At 38.8% G+C, this 21,117-nt stretch overlaps 1 protein-coding gene across 5 annotated transcripts; it reads left to right on the top strand.

Moving 5' to 3' along the window:
* The first annotated feature begins 11,698 nt into the window (after window positions 1–11,698).
* On the top strand, window positions 11,699–20,707 carry mtfr1l (mitochondrial fission regulator 1-like). Of its 5 annotated transcripts, none has more exons than XM_032547751.1 (8): window positions 11,699–11,821; window positions 12,396–12,519; window positions 12,614–12,721; window positions 13,198–13,307; window positions 14,344–14,555; window positions 16,347–16,743; window positions 17,607–17,746; window positions 20,352–20,707. In XM_032547751.1, the coding sequence occupies exons 2-7, from the start codon at window positions 12,505–12,507 to the stop codon at window positions 17,725–17,727; spliced, it is 963 nt and encodes a 320-aa protein (XP_032403642.1). In that variant the 5' UTR covers window positions 11,699–11,821; window positions 12,396–12,504; the 3' UTR covers window positions 17,728–17,746; window positions 20,352–20,707. The 5 variants fall into 5 exon arrangements, with proteins under 5 accessions (XP_032403642.1, XP_032403643.1, XP_032403641.1 ...); XM_032547752.1 differs by lacking the exon at window positions 20,352–20,707 and adding an exon at window positions 17,815–19,303; XM_032547750.1 differs by lacking the exon at window positions 20,352–20,707 and having other exon boundaries at window positions 17,607–19,303.
* The last annotated feature ends 410 nt before the right edge of the window (window positions 20,708–21,117 follow it).

Genomic DNA, 21,117 nt, shown 5'->3' with positions numbered 1-21,117 from the left:
GAGGTCAAACTGAACACTTATTCTCACTTTCTTCTTCTTCTTCTTCTGCTCTACAATTTGTATTATTTACTGTTATTTCAACTATCAGTGTTTTGTTTTCTTTGTAGTTTTTCTCCACTTGTTCTGGTTCTGCTTGTAAAATTCCCTTTAAATGTTGTGAATTTAACTGAATCAAATTGATGACAGTGACTCTTTAACTCTGAAAGTGGTACAAAGCTTTTTTCTGAGGGTTTGGATCTCCAAGCAATCACAGTGAGCACCGTTATCCACAAAAACACAGAACAGTTGGGAAACTTTTCAGGATTAACCGGAGTAACCAAAGTTACTCAAATAATGCATCAACAAATCACCCAGAATCTGGATGATTTGTTGCAATTTCTATCAGAAAATCAAGAGAGAAAACGTCTGACCATCAAGTTGGGAGTTTTTCAGCAGGAAAATGATCCAAAGCACCAGAAAATCCACGTCTGAACGGCTTAAACACTAAAATGAAGGTTTTGTAAGATCCTGGAGGCTTATAATTAATCTGATTGAAATCATGACAGGACCTTAAATGCTAGAAAGTGGCTGAATTAAAACAATTCTGCAAAATTACAGAACTATTTTAGTCCAGCCATCCATCCATTTTCTGTTCACCCTTTGTCCCTTAATGGGGTCGGGAGGGGTGCCGGTGTCCATCTCCAGCTACGTTCCGGGGGAGAGGCGGGGTCGCCCTGGACAGGTCGCCAGTCTGTCGCAGGGCAAACTATTTTAGTTTGGTACCTAAATGTATGCATCGTATTTTGACAAAGATATCATGCATGTCTATGGGGTTACAGAAAACAATTATTTTATTCTGACGATTAATCATTTTTTTGCTAACCACTTTAGATTATTTTATATAACATTAGAAATACGTTAAAATGCCAATAATAAAGGCATTCAGTTCCTTTTTAAATTAGAAAATAAACATTTTCTTGCCTAAAATGCAATAGCATAGCATTCTTTTAGTTAATGCTTGATCATTTGTAGCACAGACAGCCCTTTCTTCTTGACTTAGCATCACTACTGTTGAGCTGATGCATTGACAATTGGATAGCAAAAGGTGCCTGATAGGAGATTTTTTTTTTTTTTACATAATCTGAACCAAGTGAAGCTAAAACTGCCAGGTAAGGAGTTCTGGGTTTTCATCTTAAATGCAAAATGTTTATATTTGTGTTGTTCTTTCAGAAAAATTCCCTTTTTTGAGTCTCTATACTCCAGTTAACGATTAATTGACTAGTAATTAGCTGAGGATTATTTTCATCACGATTAATTTGATTAATTGTTACATGACCAAGTCACTTCATTGGGGAACATGTAAGAAAAGTCATCCTGCAGAGACAGTGGTGCAAAAAATATATATATACTATATGACGCTTAGGGGGCGCTACTAGAGCGGGCGCCAGATGATGGAAAAATATTTGTTGTCTGCATTTTACAGCTGCTTGTGCTATAAACATATAATTACCTATAATGTATCTGCATACACTTCAGAAAGTACGTAGCTGAACTCCTGTGCAAAGATACTGTGAATTTTAGCACTTCTAAAGCACAACAACTAGCTTAACTGCTAACATGGCCCTGAAATTCCTCAGATATAAATCCAGTCGAGAATGTGAGGGATTTGCTGCCTAAACCAGTCCGGTGAGGGGAGGCCCTACCTCATAACCTAAACATCAGCACACCCTCAGGGGTCAAGTGGAGCTAATGGAAGAGTCATTGTTGTTTTGAACAACAGCATTACTCGACCATAAGCCTAATCGTCGAATATGTTTCGAATAATATGGTTCAGTTAAATAAGAGCCAATAATAACAATATAATAAACATTAGACTGCAGCCCTCATTTGGTATTCCGGGGTCACATCCCTCTGTGAGGTGGTTTATTAGGCAACAGAGTGTAACCAAAACACGCTTAGTAATTTCCCTCCATTCTTCAGTCATACTGTTGAGATCACGCAAGAACTTGTTTCCTGTAAAAGCTGGTGTTAACATGATCGCTGTGGAGGAAGTGAGCAATTCAGACGACATCACACAGAATGATCTAGAGAGCAGCTGCTGCAGAAACAAGCGACACCCAGCAGCGAGCAGAATGACAACAAACGGGAACAGAGAGGGAACGTGATCTACTGACCTGAGTCCAGCCTGAGGACGGGATGAGCGGCTGTCACATGAGCGCACCTTCATGTTGCAGGGTTATGATGTCACTGCAGACAACAGAAACAAGTTCAGGCTCCTCCCTGTCAGGAGCGCCGACTCCGCCATTTGTCAAGATAGTTCCCCTCCCCTTCTAGACATGCGCACTAAAGCAGATGGGAGTGATGCATCTTGTAGATTCAAATACCTTTGAAAGGAAAAGTAAGAAAGAAAACAATTAATATTATGGTTATTTTTAGACTAAATGTTTCAGCACTAAGTTCTAATCATGTGGAATATTATACGAACTGAAATAAATAGTCGAGATAAATCATAATTTAGCAGTGACTGAAATTATTTCACAAATTATTGTTGAAAATAAGTTCATGTTTGTCCCGTTTGTTCGTCTTACCAGATATTTATGGAATACTGCAAGGCTCAGTGTTTCAGTCCATTCTGTTTCCTATTTATACAGCAAAAAACACCCTAATATTTGCATATGCTATCTGATAAGACAAATTAAGTTTATTCACTCGCTCACATTTCCCTTGTTTACAAAAAATACTTTCAGACACAATTTTGGCTTTATTTTTCTAATTACCTTCATGAAACCCATATGTTTACATTAGTTTTTGTCTATTCTGTAGGATTTTGTTTTTTGAACTTTAAGATTCAAGATCTCATTTACTAGAGATCTTCTTTGTTTTGTTTGATTGTTTTGCTAAAAACAAACAGAAATTACAATCAATTATAATACAAGTAATTAAAATATTTGGCTCCATAAAATTAGTTAATAAAATATGGCCTTAAAACAAGGTCAGGTTTTTTGTTGTTGTTATTGTAATTTTGTGATATATAACTAAATAAGTTGAACTAAGCCTGCACAAATGTACATCTAAAGATGATTTTTAATGTTTGGTAACATGTATAAAGAACACACAACATAAAAAGCAAATGGAAAAAATACATTAGAAAATTAAAGAATCACTAAGATATGATCGATTTCTCATTAAAACAACTCAGTTAATCATGTCAAGGTTGTAACATTCAGTTTAATCGGCAGATGTTGTTTTAAAAAGAAGTAATAATAAAATTGTAAAATAAATAAATAAACGAGGTCTTTTTACCCTGTTTTGTGTTGTTATTTTAAACGCTAAGAGAATCGGTCTTTTTCCAACTTTTGTCACTTAAGTCTGACAAATAAAAGTAAGTCACCAAACACAGTTTTCCAACACGTTGTGTGTATTTATAATTTTTCATTGCTGATATAAGAGGATGGAAGCTGCTGATAGCAGGGCACAAAAATGAAGACTTCCTGAAAATATGAGAGTGTAGACTTTCTGGTAAATCCCGTTCTAATGTAAAATATGACAGATTACTGGAGTAAGGAAATTTATAGTATACTACATGCTATCACACATAGCATTTTTTGAGAATTTGGAAACAGTTGCTCTTTATTTCCCAAAGTTATGGGGGAAGGAGAGGAGAGAATGGATATTTCAGCTGAATATCCATATAATGCCTGAAATTATTTGCCAAAGTTAAAAAAGGGAACCAAATATTTTAGCCACCTGATATAATCCGTTCCCACTCTATAACATGGGAATAAATTAATTTATCAGCAAGTCTTTAACTGTGTCTGTTCCTGACACTGATAAGTTTTTTCAATTGGTGGGCTTCCCACACATGCCTGATGGAACCACCTCAGGCACATGTCACACTGGATCTAGGAAAGAAACCAAAAATATAAGGCTTTCTTTTTAGAAAAAATATGTCTTTACAATTATAATATACAATCAATCATTTTAGATTCCCTTATTTTCCAACTGCTGGAGGATCACAAGGGGAAATAACCAAAATACAAACACAAAGGAGTAAGTAGACTAAAGAAACCTAATTAAAACACACGAAAATAACTAGAAACAAGAAATAAACATAATTTGAATCACCAATGAAGAACAGATGTGGAAAACAACGCAGAGTTAAATGGAAACAACTAAGGAACAGAGGAATCTGAGGAGAACGCCGGCAGCAGAGTAGAAACCTTGGGGGACGCTGGCGGCAGAGCGGGAACCTTGGGGATGTGTCCCATTCCTGGCTGACCTCCTGAGCCTTGTTGCAGGTCCTGTTGACCTCCCAGCCGACCTCCTGACCTGGCTGGGAGGTCGATGGGACCGGCAACACTGGCAGAGGAGCAAGTACCTGCCGTCAGAAGAGCAGGAACCTGGAGGCCAATGGGACCCACGACGAAGCTCCGGTGGATGATAGGACCCTCAATGAAGCCTTGGAGGTCAGTCCGGAGACCAACAAGACTCAGTATGAAGCCCTGGAGGTCAGTCCGGAGACCAACAAGACTCGCTATGAAGCCCTGGAGGTCGGGCAGAAGACCGACAAGACTCGCTATGAAGCCCTGGAAGTCGGGCAGGAAACCAATGGGACTCACTATGAAGCCCTGGAGGCAGGCCGGGAGACCGACAGGACTCACTATGAAGCCCTGGAGGTCGGGCAGAAGACCGACAGGACTCACTATGAAGCCCTGGAGGTCAGCCGGGAGACCAACGGGACTCGCCACCAAGCCCTGGAGGTCAGGCAGGAGACCAACGGGACTCGCTATGAAGCCCTGGAGGTCAGCCCGGAGACCAAAGGACTCGCCACCAAGCCCTGGAGGTCAGCCGGGAGACCAACGGGACTCGCCACCAAGCCCTGGAGGTCAGCCAAGAGACCAACGGGACTCGCCACCAAGCCCTGGAGGTCAGTCTGGAGACCAAAGGGACTCGCTATGAAGCCCTGGAGGTCAGTCCGGAGACCAACAAGACTTGCTATGAAGCCCTGGAGGTCGAGCAGGAGACCAACAAGACTCGCTATGAAGCCCTGGAGGTCAGCCCGGAGACCAACGGGACTTGCTATGAAGCCCTAGAGGTCAGCCCGGAGACCAACGGGACTCACTATGAAGCCCTAGAGGTCAGCCCGGACACCAAAGGACTCGCCACCAAGCCCTGGAGGTCAGCCCGGAGACCAAAGGACTCGCCACCAAGCCCTGGAGGTCAGCCCGGAGACCAAAGGACTCGCCACAAAGCCCTAGAGGCAGGCCGGGAGGCACTGCTGGCCCCAAGCTCCTCATCCGAAGCCTAACTAAAATAAAAACAAAACTAGAGTTCATAATATAAATAAGTGTCTGATGACCTGGCGACAAAGGAATCGTCTGGTGATGAAGGAGATCTGAGTACGATGGTCTCAAGTTCCCATGGCACCGCAGTCCTGCGGGCCTCAAGCTCTCCTGCCAACAACTTTCAAGGGTTAAGCTCTTCCGCCATCAGGCCCCAGGTGTCAAGCTCCGCAGTCCTGTTGTCCTCAATCTTTTCTGCTACTGATGATCAAGCATGAAGCTTGGAGCCCTCATGGTACTTCTTAATTTAGAAGTACCATCTTTCAACCCAGTACCTGAGAGTGTCTGTCTGGTACATTTTCAGAAGTGTATTGGAGAAGCCTCTGGTCCCACGACTGCATACAGGCGACTGATTCCGTGGCTGGTCTGAAACCCACTGGCTGGCTTCGTGGGTTTCTTCTTCAAATGGCTGCTGGTTCTGCTGTTCCACGTCAAGCTGCAGGTCGGTGTTTTCCTGCTCAAAGTCGGTGTTCATGTGCTGCAGGGTGGTGATTTTCTGCTCAACGGTGGTACTTTTTTGCTCCAGAGCAGTGTTTTTCTGCTCCAGGATATTTTGTTCCTTCTCCTGGGCTATGTTTGTCTGACCCAGGGCGGTGCTTTCCTGCTCCAGGGCAGTGTTTATTTGCTCCAGGGTATTTTTTTCCTGCTTCAGGGCGGTATTTTTCTTCTCCAAGGCAGTGGTATTCTGCTCCAGGATGGTGCTTTTCTCCGCCAGAGCAGTCTTTTCCTTCTCGTGGATAGCTTTTTCCTTCTCCAGGGCGGTGGTTACTTGCTCCAGGGTGGTGCTTTTCTCCACCAGAGCAGTCTTTTCCTTCTCCAGGGTGGTGTTTATTTGCTCCAGGGTGGTGCTTTTCTCCACCAGAGCAGTCTTTTCCTTCTCCAGGGTGGTGTTTATTTGCTCCAGGGTGGTGCTTTTCTCCACCAGAGCAGTCTTTTCCTTCTCCAGGATAACTTTTTCCTTCTCCAGGGCGGTGTTTACTTGCTCCAGGGTGGTGCTTTTCTCCACCAGAGCAGTCTTTTCCTTCTCCAGGATAGCTTTTTCCTTCTCCAGGGCGGTGTTTACTTGCTCCAGGGTGGTGCTTTTCTCCACCAGAGCAGTCTTTTCCTTCTCCAGGATAGCTTTTTCCTTCTCCAGGGTGGTGCTTTTCTCCACCAGAGCAGTCTTTTCCTTCTTCAGGGTGGTGTTTACTTGCTCCAGGGTGGTGCTTTTCTCCACCAGAGCAGTTTTTTCCTTCTTCAGGGTGGTGTTTACTTGCTCCAGGGTGGTGCTTTTCTCCACCAGAGCAGTCTTTTCCTTCTCCAGGATAGCTTTTTCCTTTTCCAGGGCAGTGTTTACTTGCTCCAGGGTGGTGCTTTTCTCCACCAGAGCAGTTTTTTCCTTCTTCGGGGTGGTGTTTACTTGCTCCAGGGTGGTGCTTTTCTCCACCAGAGCAGTCTTTTCCTTCTCCAGGATAGCTTTTTCCTTCTCCAGGGTGGTGCTTTTCTCCACCAGAGCAGTCTTTTCCTTCTCCAGGATAGCTTTTTCCTTTTCCAGGGAGGTGTTTACTTGCTCCAGGGTGGTGCTTTTCTCCACCAGAGCAGTCTTTTCCTTCTCCAGGATAGCTTTTTCCTTTTCCAGGGCAGTGTTTACTTGCTCCAAGGTGGTGCTTTTCTCCACCAGAGCAGTCTTTTCCTTCTCCAGGATAGCTTTTTCCTTTTCCAGGGAGGTGTTTACTTGCTCCAGGGTGGTGCTTTTCTCCACCAGAGCAGTCTTTCCTTCTCCAGGATAGCTTTTTCCTTTTCCAGGGCAGTGTTTACTTGCTCCAGGGTGGTGCTTTTCTCCACCAGAGCAGTCTTTTCCTTCTCCATAATAGTGTTTACTTGCTCCAGGGTGGTGCTTTTCTCCACCAGAGCAGTCTTTTCCTTCTCCAGGGCGGTGTTTATTTGCTCCAGGGTGGTGCTTTTCTCCACCAGAGCAGTCTTTTCCTTCTCCAGGATAGCTTTTTCCTTCTTCAGGGTGGTGTTTACTTGCTCCTGGGTGGTGCTTTTCTCCACCAGAGCAGTCTTTTCCTTCTCCAGAATAGCTTTTTCCTTCTCCAGGGTGGTGCTTTTCTCCACCAGAGCAGTCTTTTCCTTCTCCAGGATAGCTTTTTCCTTCTTCAGGGCGGTGTTTACTTGCTCCTGGGTGGTGCTTTTATTCTCCAAAGGGGTGTTTATTTGCTTCAAGGCAGTATTTTCCTGCTTCATAGTATTTTTTTCCTTTTCCAAGGTGCTATTTTTTTGCTCCAAGGCGCTTTTTTCCTGTTCCAATGAAGTGTTTTTCTGACCCAAGTTGGTGTTTTCCTGCTTGAGGGCGGTGTTATCTGCTCCAGGGTAGTGTTATCCTCCTTTATAGTTCTGTTCACGTCGAATAGTTTTTGTAATTCCTCGTCTTTGTCCTGGAGCAGCTTGTCCTTTTCAAGTGCAGCTTTTTCTAAGCTTATAACTTGAATTTTCAGCTCCTCAGTTTCCTTTAATTAGAGTCTGTCTCTCAATAGACATCATGCAAATTTCTTTCAAGACACCATGGAGCTTCTGTGTCTCTTTAGCTAAGGTCTGTTGAATATTTTCATTCTCAGAAACAGAAGTTGATGCCTTACTGCTCTGACTCATTGTTTATCCCTATTGTATGAACAAATCCAAAAACTGCTCAATGTTTTCTTTTATTTGTTTGTTAGGATTTGTCTTTTTATCTTGAAAAGCTTTCGATTTCAATCTCTTGTTGGGAAAAAATCCTTCTAGTTGCTCTCTCGCTCTCTTCTGCAATGGTTATGACCAGAATTCAAGAATGCAGCTTTGTGATGCATTCTAGCTCCACAAAGCGGAGGGTCTTTGTGACATCAGTTTGCGTGATGTCACAAATTGATGTCACTACCTCAGCAGAACAGCTAGAAAACTGCTGAAGTTTGAATAAAAACAAACTTTGCGGCCGAATGCAGCTCGGCTTAGCTGACGGCTATTGGAGAAAATTCAGCTGGTAATATATCACCAAGGCTGAAATCGGCACTTACTTTTAATACTTAAAAAAATATATTTTCCTTGTAAATGTAGCTATGGTAGTTGTTTGAATAAGGTTTCTAGTAAAAAAGCATAAAAATCTGTTTAGGATTTAACTAGTTATAATTAATTAAATGCGCTAACACTTAATTGTGCGTCAAACGTACAACGCTGAGTGGAGCGGGCGACCACTCCAAGATGGCGGCCCTACGTCACGTCGGTGACAGTAGGCAAGAGCGGTCCATGAGGCGCCTATTCTTTTATTATGTCTATGGCTCAACCTCTCTCTAGCTAAGAAAGGTTGGTGGAATCAAATAATGTTCTCACTCTTTGGTTACTTAGCAACTCACTCATTCTTTGGTTACCTAGCAACAGCATGTTGAGTCACTTGCGCAGCAGCAGTTTCTGGTTTTGCCTGCATTCCTCATAATTGCTTAGAAATAAAAAAAGACATTAAAAAGCATTGTGGTGTGAAAACTATGGATAAAACAAGAAAGTATTCCAAATATTTAAAACAGAAAAACTAACAAAAAATTATTGATACAGATATAAGACATTAATTTCATGATATTGTAATATTGTTCAGCCTTACCATAATTAGACTATTTTGGTGTTTAAAATTAATTTTAATTAGTTATTATTTAGGATTATTTTCTGAGAAATTGAGTTTGATTAGTTTGAATGTAATTACTGAAATTTGTGGTTTGGGTAATGTTATCATTAACCAAATCTACATGAGTTACAACAACGTTTCATTTCCCTTTGGGCTCAGTAAAGTTGAATTTTGACGGCAAAATTTTACCAAGTATTTTTTTTGACCAGTTTCTAGTGAAAATATCTTAGTACACTTAAAATAAGACAAAACTGACTAATGAGCAACTTTTAAGCAAGATATTCCTTAAAATTGCTGAAGAATTATTAGTTCCATTGACAGAATATGATATTTACAACAAAACATTTTCCCCAGTCATAAGTGAAATAATCTGCCAGTGGAACTAGTATTTTTTCATCAATATTAAGGAATCACTGATTTAAAACAAGCTCCTTTATCTTTCTGAAAAGTTACTCATAAGTTAGTTGTGTCTTATCTTAAGTGCACTAAGATGTTTGCACAATAAACTAAACCAAAACTACTTGGTGAGATTTTGTGCTTTTGCAGTGAGGGAGCTGAAATCAATCGGAAATCATTTTTATTTCCAAAAGATGTGAAAAATTATGCTAAATTATGCAATAAAATAGAGCATTCTGAAGTTCATAATTACAATGTGAAAAGTTTTGTATTAATATGATTAATATGTCAGTTATTAGTTGGAAGAACAAACACCTGTGTGAGAAGAAAACTCCTCTTCGTAGGAAGTGATGGGGCTTCTGTCCACAAACCTTCTCTATTCTGTCCACCAGCTCCTGGTCGATTTTACTGCTGCCAAACCTCACTAAAAATAAATAAAATAAGAGAAAGCAATGTTTATCAATCCGCCATAATGGATTATCCCTCCCCTCAGACTTAAAGCTAACTGGACTCTCACCTATTAATTTGTCATAATCGACTCCCGTGGCGTTGGTGGTTGAAACGGTCCATGGATCCACTGTGTCGTCCTCACCGGCTCCATCCGCTGCCGGGCCGTTGTTCGGCGCAGCATCGTTCACTGACGGTGGACATCCTGCTTTGTAGTCCTGACCAGTCATCTGTTTGTAGTCCATTTTCAGCTGCAGTAGCAGCTGGACAGCAGCATCAACCTCAGCCTGCAGAAAAATAAATAAAACAGGGGCAAAAAAAACCAACAATGTCATCTATTAGGCAAAAAATAAAACCAATTGAAAAAACTTATCAGTGCTTTGCGTGTTTGCCTTAGGCTTCTGAGTTTGCTGTGGTGTGTTGTTTTATGTATGTTGTATAATGGTTAATAAATTACATTTTGAAAAATATGTTTGATATTTATCCTTACAGGACTTTAATATAAAGTAGCTATGGAAAGATAGTTTAAATCCCAAGGCCCATTGCCTTTGTGAAATGAAGAGCAAATGTTTCCAAAACACAGTTAAAGACTTGCTGGTAAATTCATTTGTTCCCATGTTATAGAGTGGGAACGGATTATATCAGGTGGTTCAAATATTTGGTTCCCCTCCTTTAACTTTGGCAAATAATAATCAAATGTCACCAAATCCACAGGATTTGTTGCTGATGAAGAGAAAAACTAAGAACAGTTAAAGAGATTGTGAGAAAAATAATCATCTCCCATGTTATGTATGGGGAACATGGTATTTCAGGCAGCTAAAATATGTGGTTCCCCCTCATAACTTTGGCAAATAATGAGCAAATGTTTTCAAACCTACATGATTTATTGTTGATGAATAGAGGAATAAACAGAGCTAAATACTTGCAGGTGAATTAATTTGTTCCCATGTTATGGAGAAGGAACGGATTATTTCAGATGGCTAAAATATGTGGTTCCCCCCTCATAACTTTGGCAAATAATGATTAAATGTCACCAAATCCACAGGATCTGTTGTTGATAATGAGAGGAACAGACACAGTTAAAGACTTGTTGGTAAATTAATTTGTTCCCATGTTATGGAGGGGGAACGGATTATTTCAGACAGCTATAATATATGATTCCCCCCTCATAACTTTGTCAATTAAGAAGCAAATGTTTTCAAATCCACAGGATTCGTTGTTGATGAAGAGAGGAATAAGCACAGTTAAAGATTTTCTGGAAAATTAATTTGTTCCCATGTTATGGAGGGGGAAAGGATTATTTCAGGCAGCTGAAATAATCTCTCCTCTCCTTTCCCCATAACTTTGGGAAATAAAGAGCAACTGTTTCCAAATTCTCAAAAAATGTTATGTGTGATAGCATGTAGTATACTATAAAGTTCCTTACTCCAGTAATCTGTCATATTTTAAATTAGAAAGGGATTTACCAGAAAGTCTACACTCTCATATTTTCAGGAAGTCTTCATTTTTGTGCCCTGCTATCAGCAGCTTCCATCCTCTTATATCAGCAATGAAAAATTATAAATACACACAACGTGTTGGAAAACTGTGTTTGGTGACTTACTTTTATTTGTCAGACTTAAGTGACAAAAGTTGGAAAAAGACCGATTCTCTTAGCGTTTAAAATAACAACACAAAACAGGGTAAAAAGACCTCGTTTATTTATTTATTTTACAATTTTGTTATTGCTTCTTTTTAAAACAACATCTGCCGATTAAACTGAATGTTACAACCTTGACATGATTAACTGAGTTGTTTTAATGAGAAATCGATCAGAAGAGCCGTGAAAATGGCCAGATCCGCCTCTCTGGCTGCAATGCGCGCTCCCGACACAAGGGGGACAGATTCTCACAGACCTCTCTGGTGCAGCCAATCAGATTACAGGACAGGGAGACGCAGGTTTCCGGCCTAACAAACGTCAACAGAGGAGAAGCGGTTACTCTCAGAGGCAGTTGTGCGTTAGCCTCTCACGATTCAGCTTTTATATCCCGTAAGTTGTTCTCTTGATTTAGAATAAATTTTAGACAGAAGTGTTTAGTTTACCGAGTAAAGAAACCCTTTAGGTCAACCGGGTTCTCGGTGTCAGTGCGGTGAATGCTAACTGTGGGTTCCTAATGCTAGCCTAGCCACCCGGCCGGGGCTGTTGGTACTTTCTACCAACGGTTGAAATATTTATCGCAACGAACACTTTTCTCTGGTGAATATCTTTTTCTGGCATCACCGAAAGCGACTCACGTTAGAATATATCGTTACTATGTTCAGTCTGCAGGTCATAAAAACATTAACCGTCTATATATAAATATTTTTAGCTTAGTTACAAAGATTTTGCATAGTTTTTATTAATTTTTTTAATGCCTAGGTAATTGAAATAAAACTTCACATTTAAGCAGTTTTTTTTGTTTTGTAAAAATACTGCAATTACTTAAAATTGCCTCATTTGGGAAAAGTTTCAATGGATTAATGAAACATTGGAAAGATCATTTTAACTGAAAACACTTGTAACAGTTTTTTTTTTTAATTATTTGTTTGAATTTGACCTCAGCGAGTTTTGTGTTTAATCCCAGGAATTAGCATTCGCAGCAACATGACATCAGTTTACTGAGCTGCTCCTTCTTCAGACAAAACTTGCACCAAGATTTGGTTTGCGACGAATGAGGCCGACACACCGTCACCATGGAAACAGAGACAGTAAGAGTATGCCGCTGTGGGAAAGTTGTGCAAAAAGCAGGTATACACGATGAGGAGAGATCAGGAGTGTTTTTATTTATTTTTAATTCTGCAGGAAATGATTCCCATCTGGCAGAATAAGCCCCACGGAGCCGCCCGCAGCGTCGTCAGAAGGATAGGCTCCACTCTTCCTCTAAAGCCTCCACAGAGGGCATGTTTTCAGGTACGCTTCACATCCTGAGTTGCACTGTGTGTTTTTTCTACTCCACCTTAATATTTCTCCAATATTTTTTGATAACTGGGCATTCCCAGAATATGTGCGTATTGTCTTTGATCTCTACACATTTTGTCCAGTTACATGCAGTCGACGGTTCCTTTACAAATTAGAAATGATAAGAGGGGGTGTAAAAATACCTAACTTTTAATTTCCAGTCAAATTCTTCCCCATACTGGATCCTCTATCAGGATATTTAACTCCAATTCCCACATCTGTTATATATGCCAAATATTCTGCGTAATATCAGGTGAGATCCTCTTTTATTAATTAAAAACCTCTTTTAGTTGGGTTTTTTTTTTTATTAAAATAGAACTAAAATATTGTCCTTTATTATTGGGATGCTTATTGAATCTGTGTTTTGCTGTTTTTAACCAATAAAACCACTTCTGGATGAGTAAAAATGGCGCGTCTTGCTCCACCAGGAGCTGCCCGGTCTGCCCTCGCTCCGTCCGCTCGACGGCCCGTCGGTTCCGACCTTGGCTGACATCGCCTGGATCGTCGCAGACGAGGAGGAGACGTATGCCAGAGTCAGGTCCGAAATCCAAATCTGGTTCTGAGAAACCAGCATAAAAGTACAAAATCCTTGAAAATTAGAAGTTTTCAAGATTTAGAAAGTGATTGATTTCTGTATAGAGTCCTTGAAACTCTATACTCAGAGTTTAGAGTATATATTAATATTCAAACTGCACAGTTTTGCAATATAGTACAATCTAATGTTTGATTAAAAGCCCAAATTAATAATGTTACAGTTGAAGCCAGATATTTTTACACACTTAAGAAAAAGACATACACATTTTTCTTCTCCATTTTTGAACTGAAATCAGACTAAATGTTTCTTCAGGTACCAAAATTATTCATATTTGCTAAATGAGAGAAAACTTAACAAGAACTTTTTTTTAAATTTAATTTTGAATATTTAATCATCCTAATGGATAAATTAGTTATTGATTTGTGCAATTGAAATACAAGTTGGATTATTTTTTATATGTTAAAGTTGTCAAATTTGTGTTTTTGTTCTCAGACCAGTCAGGTGTGCAGAGTGTGAGTGTTTTACATTTTAAAATGTAAAACTTTAGTTTACCTCATTCCTGCTGTAGAATACCATCATGAGCATCATTAACAGCAGTAATAAATTATATATAACAGGAAGTTAAGCTGTCTTTTTTTTTCTTTTTTAGATTATTTTGTATTGTTCTTATCTCCAAAGTGCAGTGATGGAAAAGTTTGAAGACTTATCTTGAAAATGGTTGAAAAGTGTTTGAATTTTACTGTGGAGAAAGTTTATAAACCTTGATATTGTGACAGTAAAGTTATATTTAATTAAACTCTACCTCTCAAACTTTTTGCCAACCAAATGTTCATTTTTTGGAACTTCTTTGTTCAACTGAGATACGTTAAATCGGAGGTTTTATGTGATAAACTTTGCTTCCTTTTTGATGTGCTTTACAAAAAATTAAACATCAAATAAAACAGAGGGAAAGATAAAACAGTGTATGTGGAACGTAAAACAAATTAAAACAAACATGTCTTCAGCTGCTTTTTAAAAGTAACCTCCGTTCTCTGTGCAGAAGCGACTCGCGGCCCCTGAAACACGAGTGGCGGCCCACGCCGCTCCTCGTTCTGCACAGGAACTCGTCCGTGCCGAACTTCCGGCGGGAGGGGAAGCGGATGGAGGGTCTGAGGAAGCCGGGCGTGACGGCGCTAAACCGAACCACGGCGCTGCAGGAGGAGCTGAGCCGCCTCAGAGCGCAGATCGCCAAGATCGTTGCCAGCGACTCGGGTCAGTAACTCCAGAACAGAGTTATTATAGTTAAATAATACTAGCAAAAATAACAAAAACTGAAGCTGAGAAAACATTTTTGTTAAATGAAATAATCTCGGTGTTTAGAGGCTGATACCTCGGTGTTTAGAGGCTGATACCTCGGTGTTTAGAGGCTGATACCTCGGTGTTTAGAGGCTGATAACTCAGTTTTTAGAAACTGATACCTCGGTGTTTAGAGGCTGATACCTCGGTGTTTAGAGGCTGATACCTCGGTGTTTAGAGGCTGATACCTCGGTGTTTAGAGGCTGATACCTCGGTGTTTAGAGGCTGATACCTCGGTGTTTAGAGGCTGATAACTCAGTTTTTAGAGGCTCACAACTCATTTCTTCTTGTTAGTTTTTCTTCTTGCCTGTAGCTGAGCCTTCATGTGACTCTCTGTGCTGCTGCCCAGTCAGCCGCCCTGATTCCCTGTAAGCCGTTTGGTGGTTTGGTGACTCGGCGCCGGTTTTTAGAGGCTCATAACGGTTTGTAGGTCCGCGATGGAAGATTATCCTCGCCGTTCTGTGGCAGCTGCACATCACATGACAGATAATTTAAAACATTTTCTCTTCAAAGTTTTCTGGTTGATTTGTATAAAAGGTTCCTGGAAGAATTTGACTTAGTTTTCAGTTCCAGAAAAAAAAGTTTTAGGAAAAATGTTTGTACTTCCGTATCATATTCCCAGTTTTGTCCTAAAAAGATCCGTATCTCCATTCATTGGTCGGCTTGTTTACCTGCTTTCTTCCAGTTTCTGTCTATTATTTTTTAAAGCCTGTACTCATTAAAATTCCTCTAATTGCACTAAATGACAATTATTGCTGGGCTTTTATCATTTATCATCAAAAACTTCATATCAGGATAAGAATTTAGATTTTGTTTACTCAATAAATTTCAATTAATGACTTTAAATAAAAAATAAGCTGATATCTAAAATGTTATTTTTATTTATGGATCTAGTACAAAAAGATAGATTAAAATTGGATCGGATCAAAACAAAGTTTGAAATCTGATCTGAAGTCTTCAGTTTGTTCCATGAGAGCACCAATAAATGTCAATAAATTCAAAAATGTGATTAAAAATATGATTAAATGCAGTTTTAAGTACACTGCAAAAACACAAAATCTTGCCAAGTATTTTTGTCTAATTTCTAGTACAAATATTAGGTTTACTTGAAATAAGACGAAACTAAATTAAAAAGCAACTTTTCAGCAAAGTCTTTGATTCCTTAATTACAGACCCTGCAATTAACTTAATGAAAAATTATGATTGAGTTCCACCATGAGTAAAAATATGCAATTTTTACCTCAAAAAAGTAATGTTTGTCCATAAATGACGTTTAGCTTAAATTGGTCTTATTTTCCCAGGTTTAAATTTGACCTTTTATGCTTCCTAGAACAGCTTAGTCTCAGTTTATGTTTTACATTTTTAGCACAAAATCCTGATTAGATAATGAGATTTTACTCTGCCCAGTTCTAGATATTTTCAGCTGTTTTTTAGAGTCTCTGTCACTTTAAATCCAAATAATCTGACCAAACATGCTGGAGTTCTGCTTTGGTTGCTAGGTAACGGCGCAGCGCCTGCTGATTGGTTACATTCCAGAGGTTTTTTTAACCCGATCTACAAAACATTAAAACTTATTGTCCAAAAATTATACCTGTGTTGTTGTTTTTAGTAGAAACAGAAATATGTGAAAATTTTTTTTGATCTTTTTAAAGTTCCTCTAATCAGTAATAAGTGACCAACCGGCGCGATCTGATCTTCTCCCTCCAGACTCCAACCCGCTGACCCCTGAACTTCTCTCCCCCGACGACACCAGCATGGCGTTCTCCATGGCGCCGTTCGAGGCCGCCTCCTTCCAGCCGGCGGCCGCCGCCGCCGCTCCCGCTTCCTTCGTCATCAGCGACGTCACTGAGGAGGAAGAGGAGGAGGACGACGAAGAGCCAGTGGAGGAAGATGAGAAGGACGTGGTCTCCGTCGTGTCGGAGCTGCTGCCCGACCCGCTGCCGCCGGTTTCCATGACGGCGTCGGCGACCTTCGACCTGGACCGGCCCAGCATGGAGTTCAGGGAGGCGGAGGAAGACACGGTGTCGCTGTCCAAGTCGACGAGTTTCGCCGACGTCATGGACATCCTGAAGGACATGAACAAGATGAAGATGAGCAAAGACAGGTGAGGAACGCGCAGAGCTCACCTGCAGCTTCCTGTTTGTTCTCCAGAATAAAACCAGACCGATACAGGTGAAATAACGCAAGAATAAAACTTTAATATTAGAAAATAATGAGCAGGAAGTCCAACATGAAAATTTACTGAATTCATTATCAAACCTTTTCTTCTCATTAAAACACATTTTTCCTCATAATTTTAAGATGTTATTCTGGTAAAATTGTCTTTATTCTGATATTATGACTGTTTTCTCATAATTAAACCAAAATTCTCATTGCAGGGCTCTGATACTCTGTCATACAGCAAACAGCAGGAGAGACTAAAAAAAGTTTTAGAAAATATTTTCTGTCACTTCTAATTTATTTCTTAAAAAGAAACCAGAAAAAAAATAATTAAAATCAAACCTAGATGGAAGAAAATCGATTAAAATCTAATCTGGTACGAAAAAAATCATTCGGATTTTTATGAGAAACGGATCTAAAATCTGATTAGGTGTAAAAAAAAATTGATTAAAACCGTAATTGGGATGAAAATGATTAAATCAAATCTGGTACAAAAAATTTTATTCTATCAATTTTTTTTGTACAAGATCCGATTTAAATCTGGGATCAAAAGAAATTGATTGCAATTGTATCTAGTATGAAAAAAAAATTATCAGGTCTGGCACAAAAAATAAAAGTCGATCCAAATTGTATCTTGTACGAAAAAAAAAAGATCAAAATTGGACGTGGTATGAAAAAAAATTACAATAAGATCTGGTACACAGGTGGATCAAAATGAGTCTTGCATGAATAAAATCAGGTTTTTTTCCCGCGCCGCCGCCGCCGCCTGCGCTGACGATGCGTTGTCTCCGATGCGTTGTCTCCCAGGTACAGCCGCGGTTGCACGTCGCTCAGAGAGGAAGACTCCGCCACGCTGATTTCTGAAGCTCTGAGGAAAAAGTTTGTCCTGAAGGAAGAGGATTCTGCTGCTGCTGTGAAACGGAAGTAGCCACTTCCTGCTGCGCCACGTAAGTCAGTGGAGAGCTGAATTTTGTTTAGACTTTTCAATTTTTATTTTTAATTTTAGGCTTTTCAGTTTATTCTCAAGGATCAGCAGCAGATCTGATCCCAGAACAAAAGACGGAGAAGAGATTAGAATCAAGATTCTTTTCTGGCTTTTTCTAAACTTGTTTTCCAAACTTTTTTTATTGTTTATTGGATCTAAATGAGGCAACTTGGCTGTTGATTTTCACCAGAAAAATGCAATTTCTTTATTTTCTTTCCCTTTTGCATCATTGGGAAAAATGTCTCTTGTGTCAAAGTGAAGAAAATAATTATTTTTGATTCCAGAAACATTTTCATCTCTTTAAATTAGAATATGATTGAAACGTTGATTTATTTCAGCTCTAAAAAGTGGAACTTGTATAGATTGTTTGGTGACTATAGCTTGAAATATTACATCAAATCTATTTATTGTTGTTTTTACGCAGTAATTCATCAAAAAAAACTCCAATGCTTCATCCTCTCACGAATACGTATAAGTTGGATTTTTTCCTTCCACTCAACTTTCCACTGATATGTTAATACAGCAATTGTTTTCTTTAGCAAGTTAGCTTTAGTAGCTTGTTTGATGGATTTCTGATAACATACTAAAAGATTAAAATCTTCTTTTATTGCTCTGATGTAATAAACAAGCAGGAATAAATCTTGAAGGATGAATCATATATATATATATTTTTATTTCTTTATTTGGCAGGGGCAGTACACATTAGCATGTCTGTAAATGCACTAGAATTAGCCAAAGGGCTATTTTTTCATCTGTTCTGCTAAAAACAAACAATAGTTACACAAAATAACATTAAAATGACCAAACTAGCACACATTTTCTGAACAGTAAATATAAAATAAAGGAAAGTACAACACAATTATTAAAATATAAGAAATAATTAAAACTAAACCGTTTCACTTTTTAAAACTGATAAATTTGCGATTGTATTCTAATTTATGGAGTTGAATTTGTTGTTTTGACTGTTAGAAAACCAAACGAAACCTGACCTGAGTGTTTTTTGTTAGCAGTAAAGTTAGTAGTTAATGCTTTAATTCAACAGTAAACAAGCTGATCTACCTAATAAAATGTGTGTTTACATCATTCTGAGCCCTATTTGAACAAAATGAGTTCAGTTTTTGTAAAAAAAAAAAAAAAAAACAGACTATTCCCATGTTGGTTGAGATTCTCCTGAATCTGTCCAGGATTTTTTTGTTTCCCCAAATAAAGATTCTCTCTTTATTGGTCATTTGGATGTTTTAAAGAATGGAAATCTGTTTGTTTTTTTTCTCTTCTTGGCACTACAGCGCTCATTTTTTGTTTTTAATCCTAAATGAGGTGAAATGTGTCATAAACTTCCCACAGCATTCTTGGTTAAAGGGAACCTCCTGGTTTTGTTTGGAGTTTTCCTGCCATAGAATGAGGGTGTAACTCTTGTACCTCATCAAAATGTGTTTATTCTGTTTTTGTTGATTTTAATGGTTTTGTTTTTTCATGCAAGTAACTGTAAATAAAGGTTGTGCGACTGTTTTCAAAATGATTGTGTCTTTCTGATTATTGTGTAGTAACAGATTGTAACCACATGGGGGCAGTGCAACCAAAACAAATCATTTTAAATATTCAAAATTAAAGTGTTTGTTTTTCTTTTTCATGATGGGTTTGAAAATAGACAAAATTTGAGAATAATACTGTAAAAACATTTTTTTAAATACCTGATTAAATATTGACTGTTTTGATGAGTACCTGAGTCGCCTTTTTACCAAAAATTTTTTATTCTTTGAGTATTTTTTATTGCGATTGCTTTAAAATTTTTCTTGAGTAAAATATATCTTGAAGTTGTGCTATTCTACTTGAGATAAAAAAGAAATTGGGTACCAAAACTCAAATAATTGCAAATTTTTACATATTCTGGAGTACAAAACATTCCTGAAATTAATTTTTTTTTAATGTGTTGCTTAATAAATGAAGAAAATGATGTTGATTAAATTAAATTTGTATATAATACCGACAGTTTTATATAAACTGACCTGAGCTGAATTGAATTAACATCAGAGGTGTGTAGAGTACCCAGAAAATGTACTCAAGTAAAAGTAGCACTACTAATCAAATAAGAGTAAAAAATTATTTGGTAAAAAGTTAATTCAAAGTACTGAAATATCAAAATATTTAAAATTACATCATCGAGTTATATTATGTGGATATTTTGATATTTTAAGGACCAAAATGACAATTTATACAAAACAAAAAATGACAATCAGGCAAAAGAAAAATTGTCCAAACCAGTTTCTTTCAATAAAAAAACTTAGGAAACTTTAACAAAAACTGCAGGTGTGTCTGGTGAATTTTTGATTAAAACATGTTTGTTTTTCATTCAGTGGGTAGAAAATCCATAAATTTTACTCAAGCAAAAGAAGAAATACTTCATAATAAAATTACTCAAGTAAAAGTAAAAAGTACTGCGTAGTAAGAATGCCCAACTCTAACATTAAATGCAAGAAAATAAACATATTATTGGTAAAAAGCTTAAAGATGTCTCTTCCCCGCTGGTTTTCCTGTGTAATTTGATTTCTCTCTGTCTAAATTTCCAGGATCAGCGCTGGCCCACATTCTTTCCCATTTCCTGTTCTTTCCCCGGATGATCCAGCTCCTCTGTGGTTCTCAGCCTACTTTCTGAGTCCTTGGCCTACTTTGTCCCTCGTCACCTCCGCCGTGGAGGTGAGGAAGAATGGATCCTTCTGCCAATTTTAGATGCAGGCAGATATCTTTGGAGGGCTCCGTTAATGGGACGTTGTGTCAAAATGAGGCCCTGGTGGACGGATAATTACCGGCTTTCAAAGCAACACTCGGTGGAGAACTTAAGAAAACAGATTAAAACATTATTAAAGCGAACTGTAACAAAAGTTCTTTGACTTTACTCAAAATAAAGTTTAGGAAGGAAAATGTTGTTAATGCAAAGCAGTATGGTTGCTACTTAAGTTTCAAAAAAGACGAAAAGAACTGAAATGTGTGAGACCGAGATGTTCATACGCAGCTCGGCTGAATGAAGCGCTACTAAAGTGAAACTTAAGGCAGTTTGTCGAGAGTTTATATTTCTAAACATAATCGCAAAATGTGAATTTTTCATCCCACATCGGACTCCGGTCGACTGTTTCTCTTTTCCGTTCTGGTATGGCTCATCGCTGACTCCACTTAAGAATGACCAGCGGCGCCCTCTGCTGCGTGGCGGCCAAACTACAGCACTGAAATTACGTCTAAGCCGACATTACAGTTAATTGATTCTAACTAATAAACCACTAATTGACTATTAGTCATACATAAAGACTAGTCAGAAAATAAGGGTTAAGGTACAACGGT

Source organism: Xiphophorus hellerii, chromosome 19 (assembly GCF_003331165.1).
Source record: "Xiphophorus hellerii strain 12219 chromosome 19, Xiphophorus_hellerii-4.1, whole genome shotgun sequence".
NCBI classification, from domain to species: domain Eukaryota; kingdom Metazoa; phylum Chordata; class Actinopteri; order Cyprinodontiformes; family Poeciliidae; genus Xiphophorus; species Xiphophorus hellerii.
This window is presented reverse-complemented; position numbering and strand designations above follow the sequence as displayed.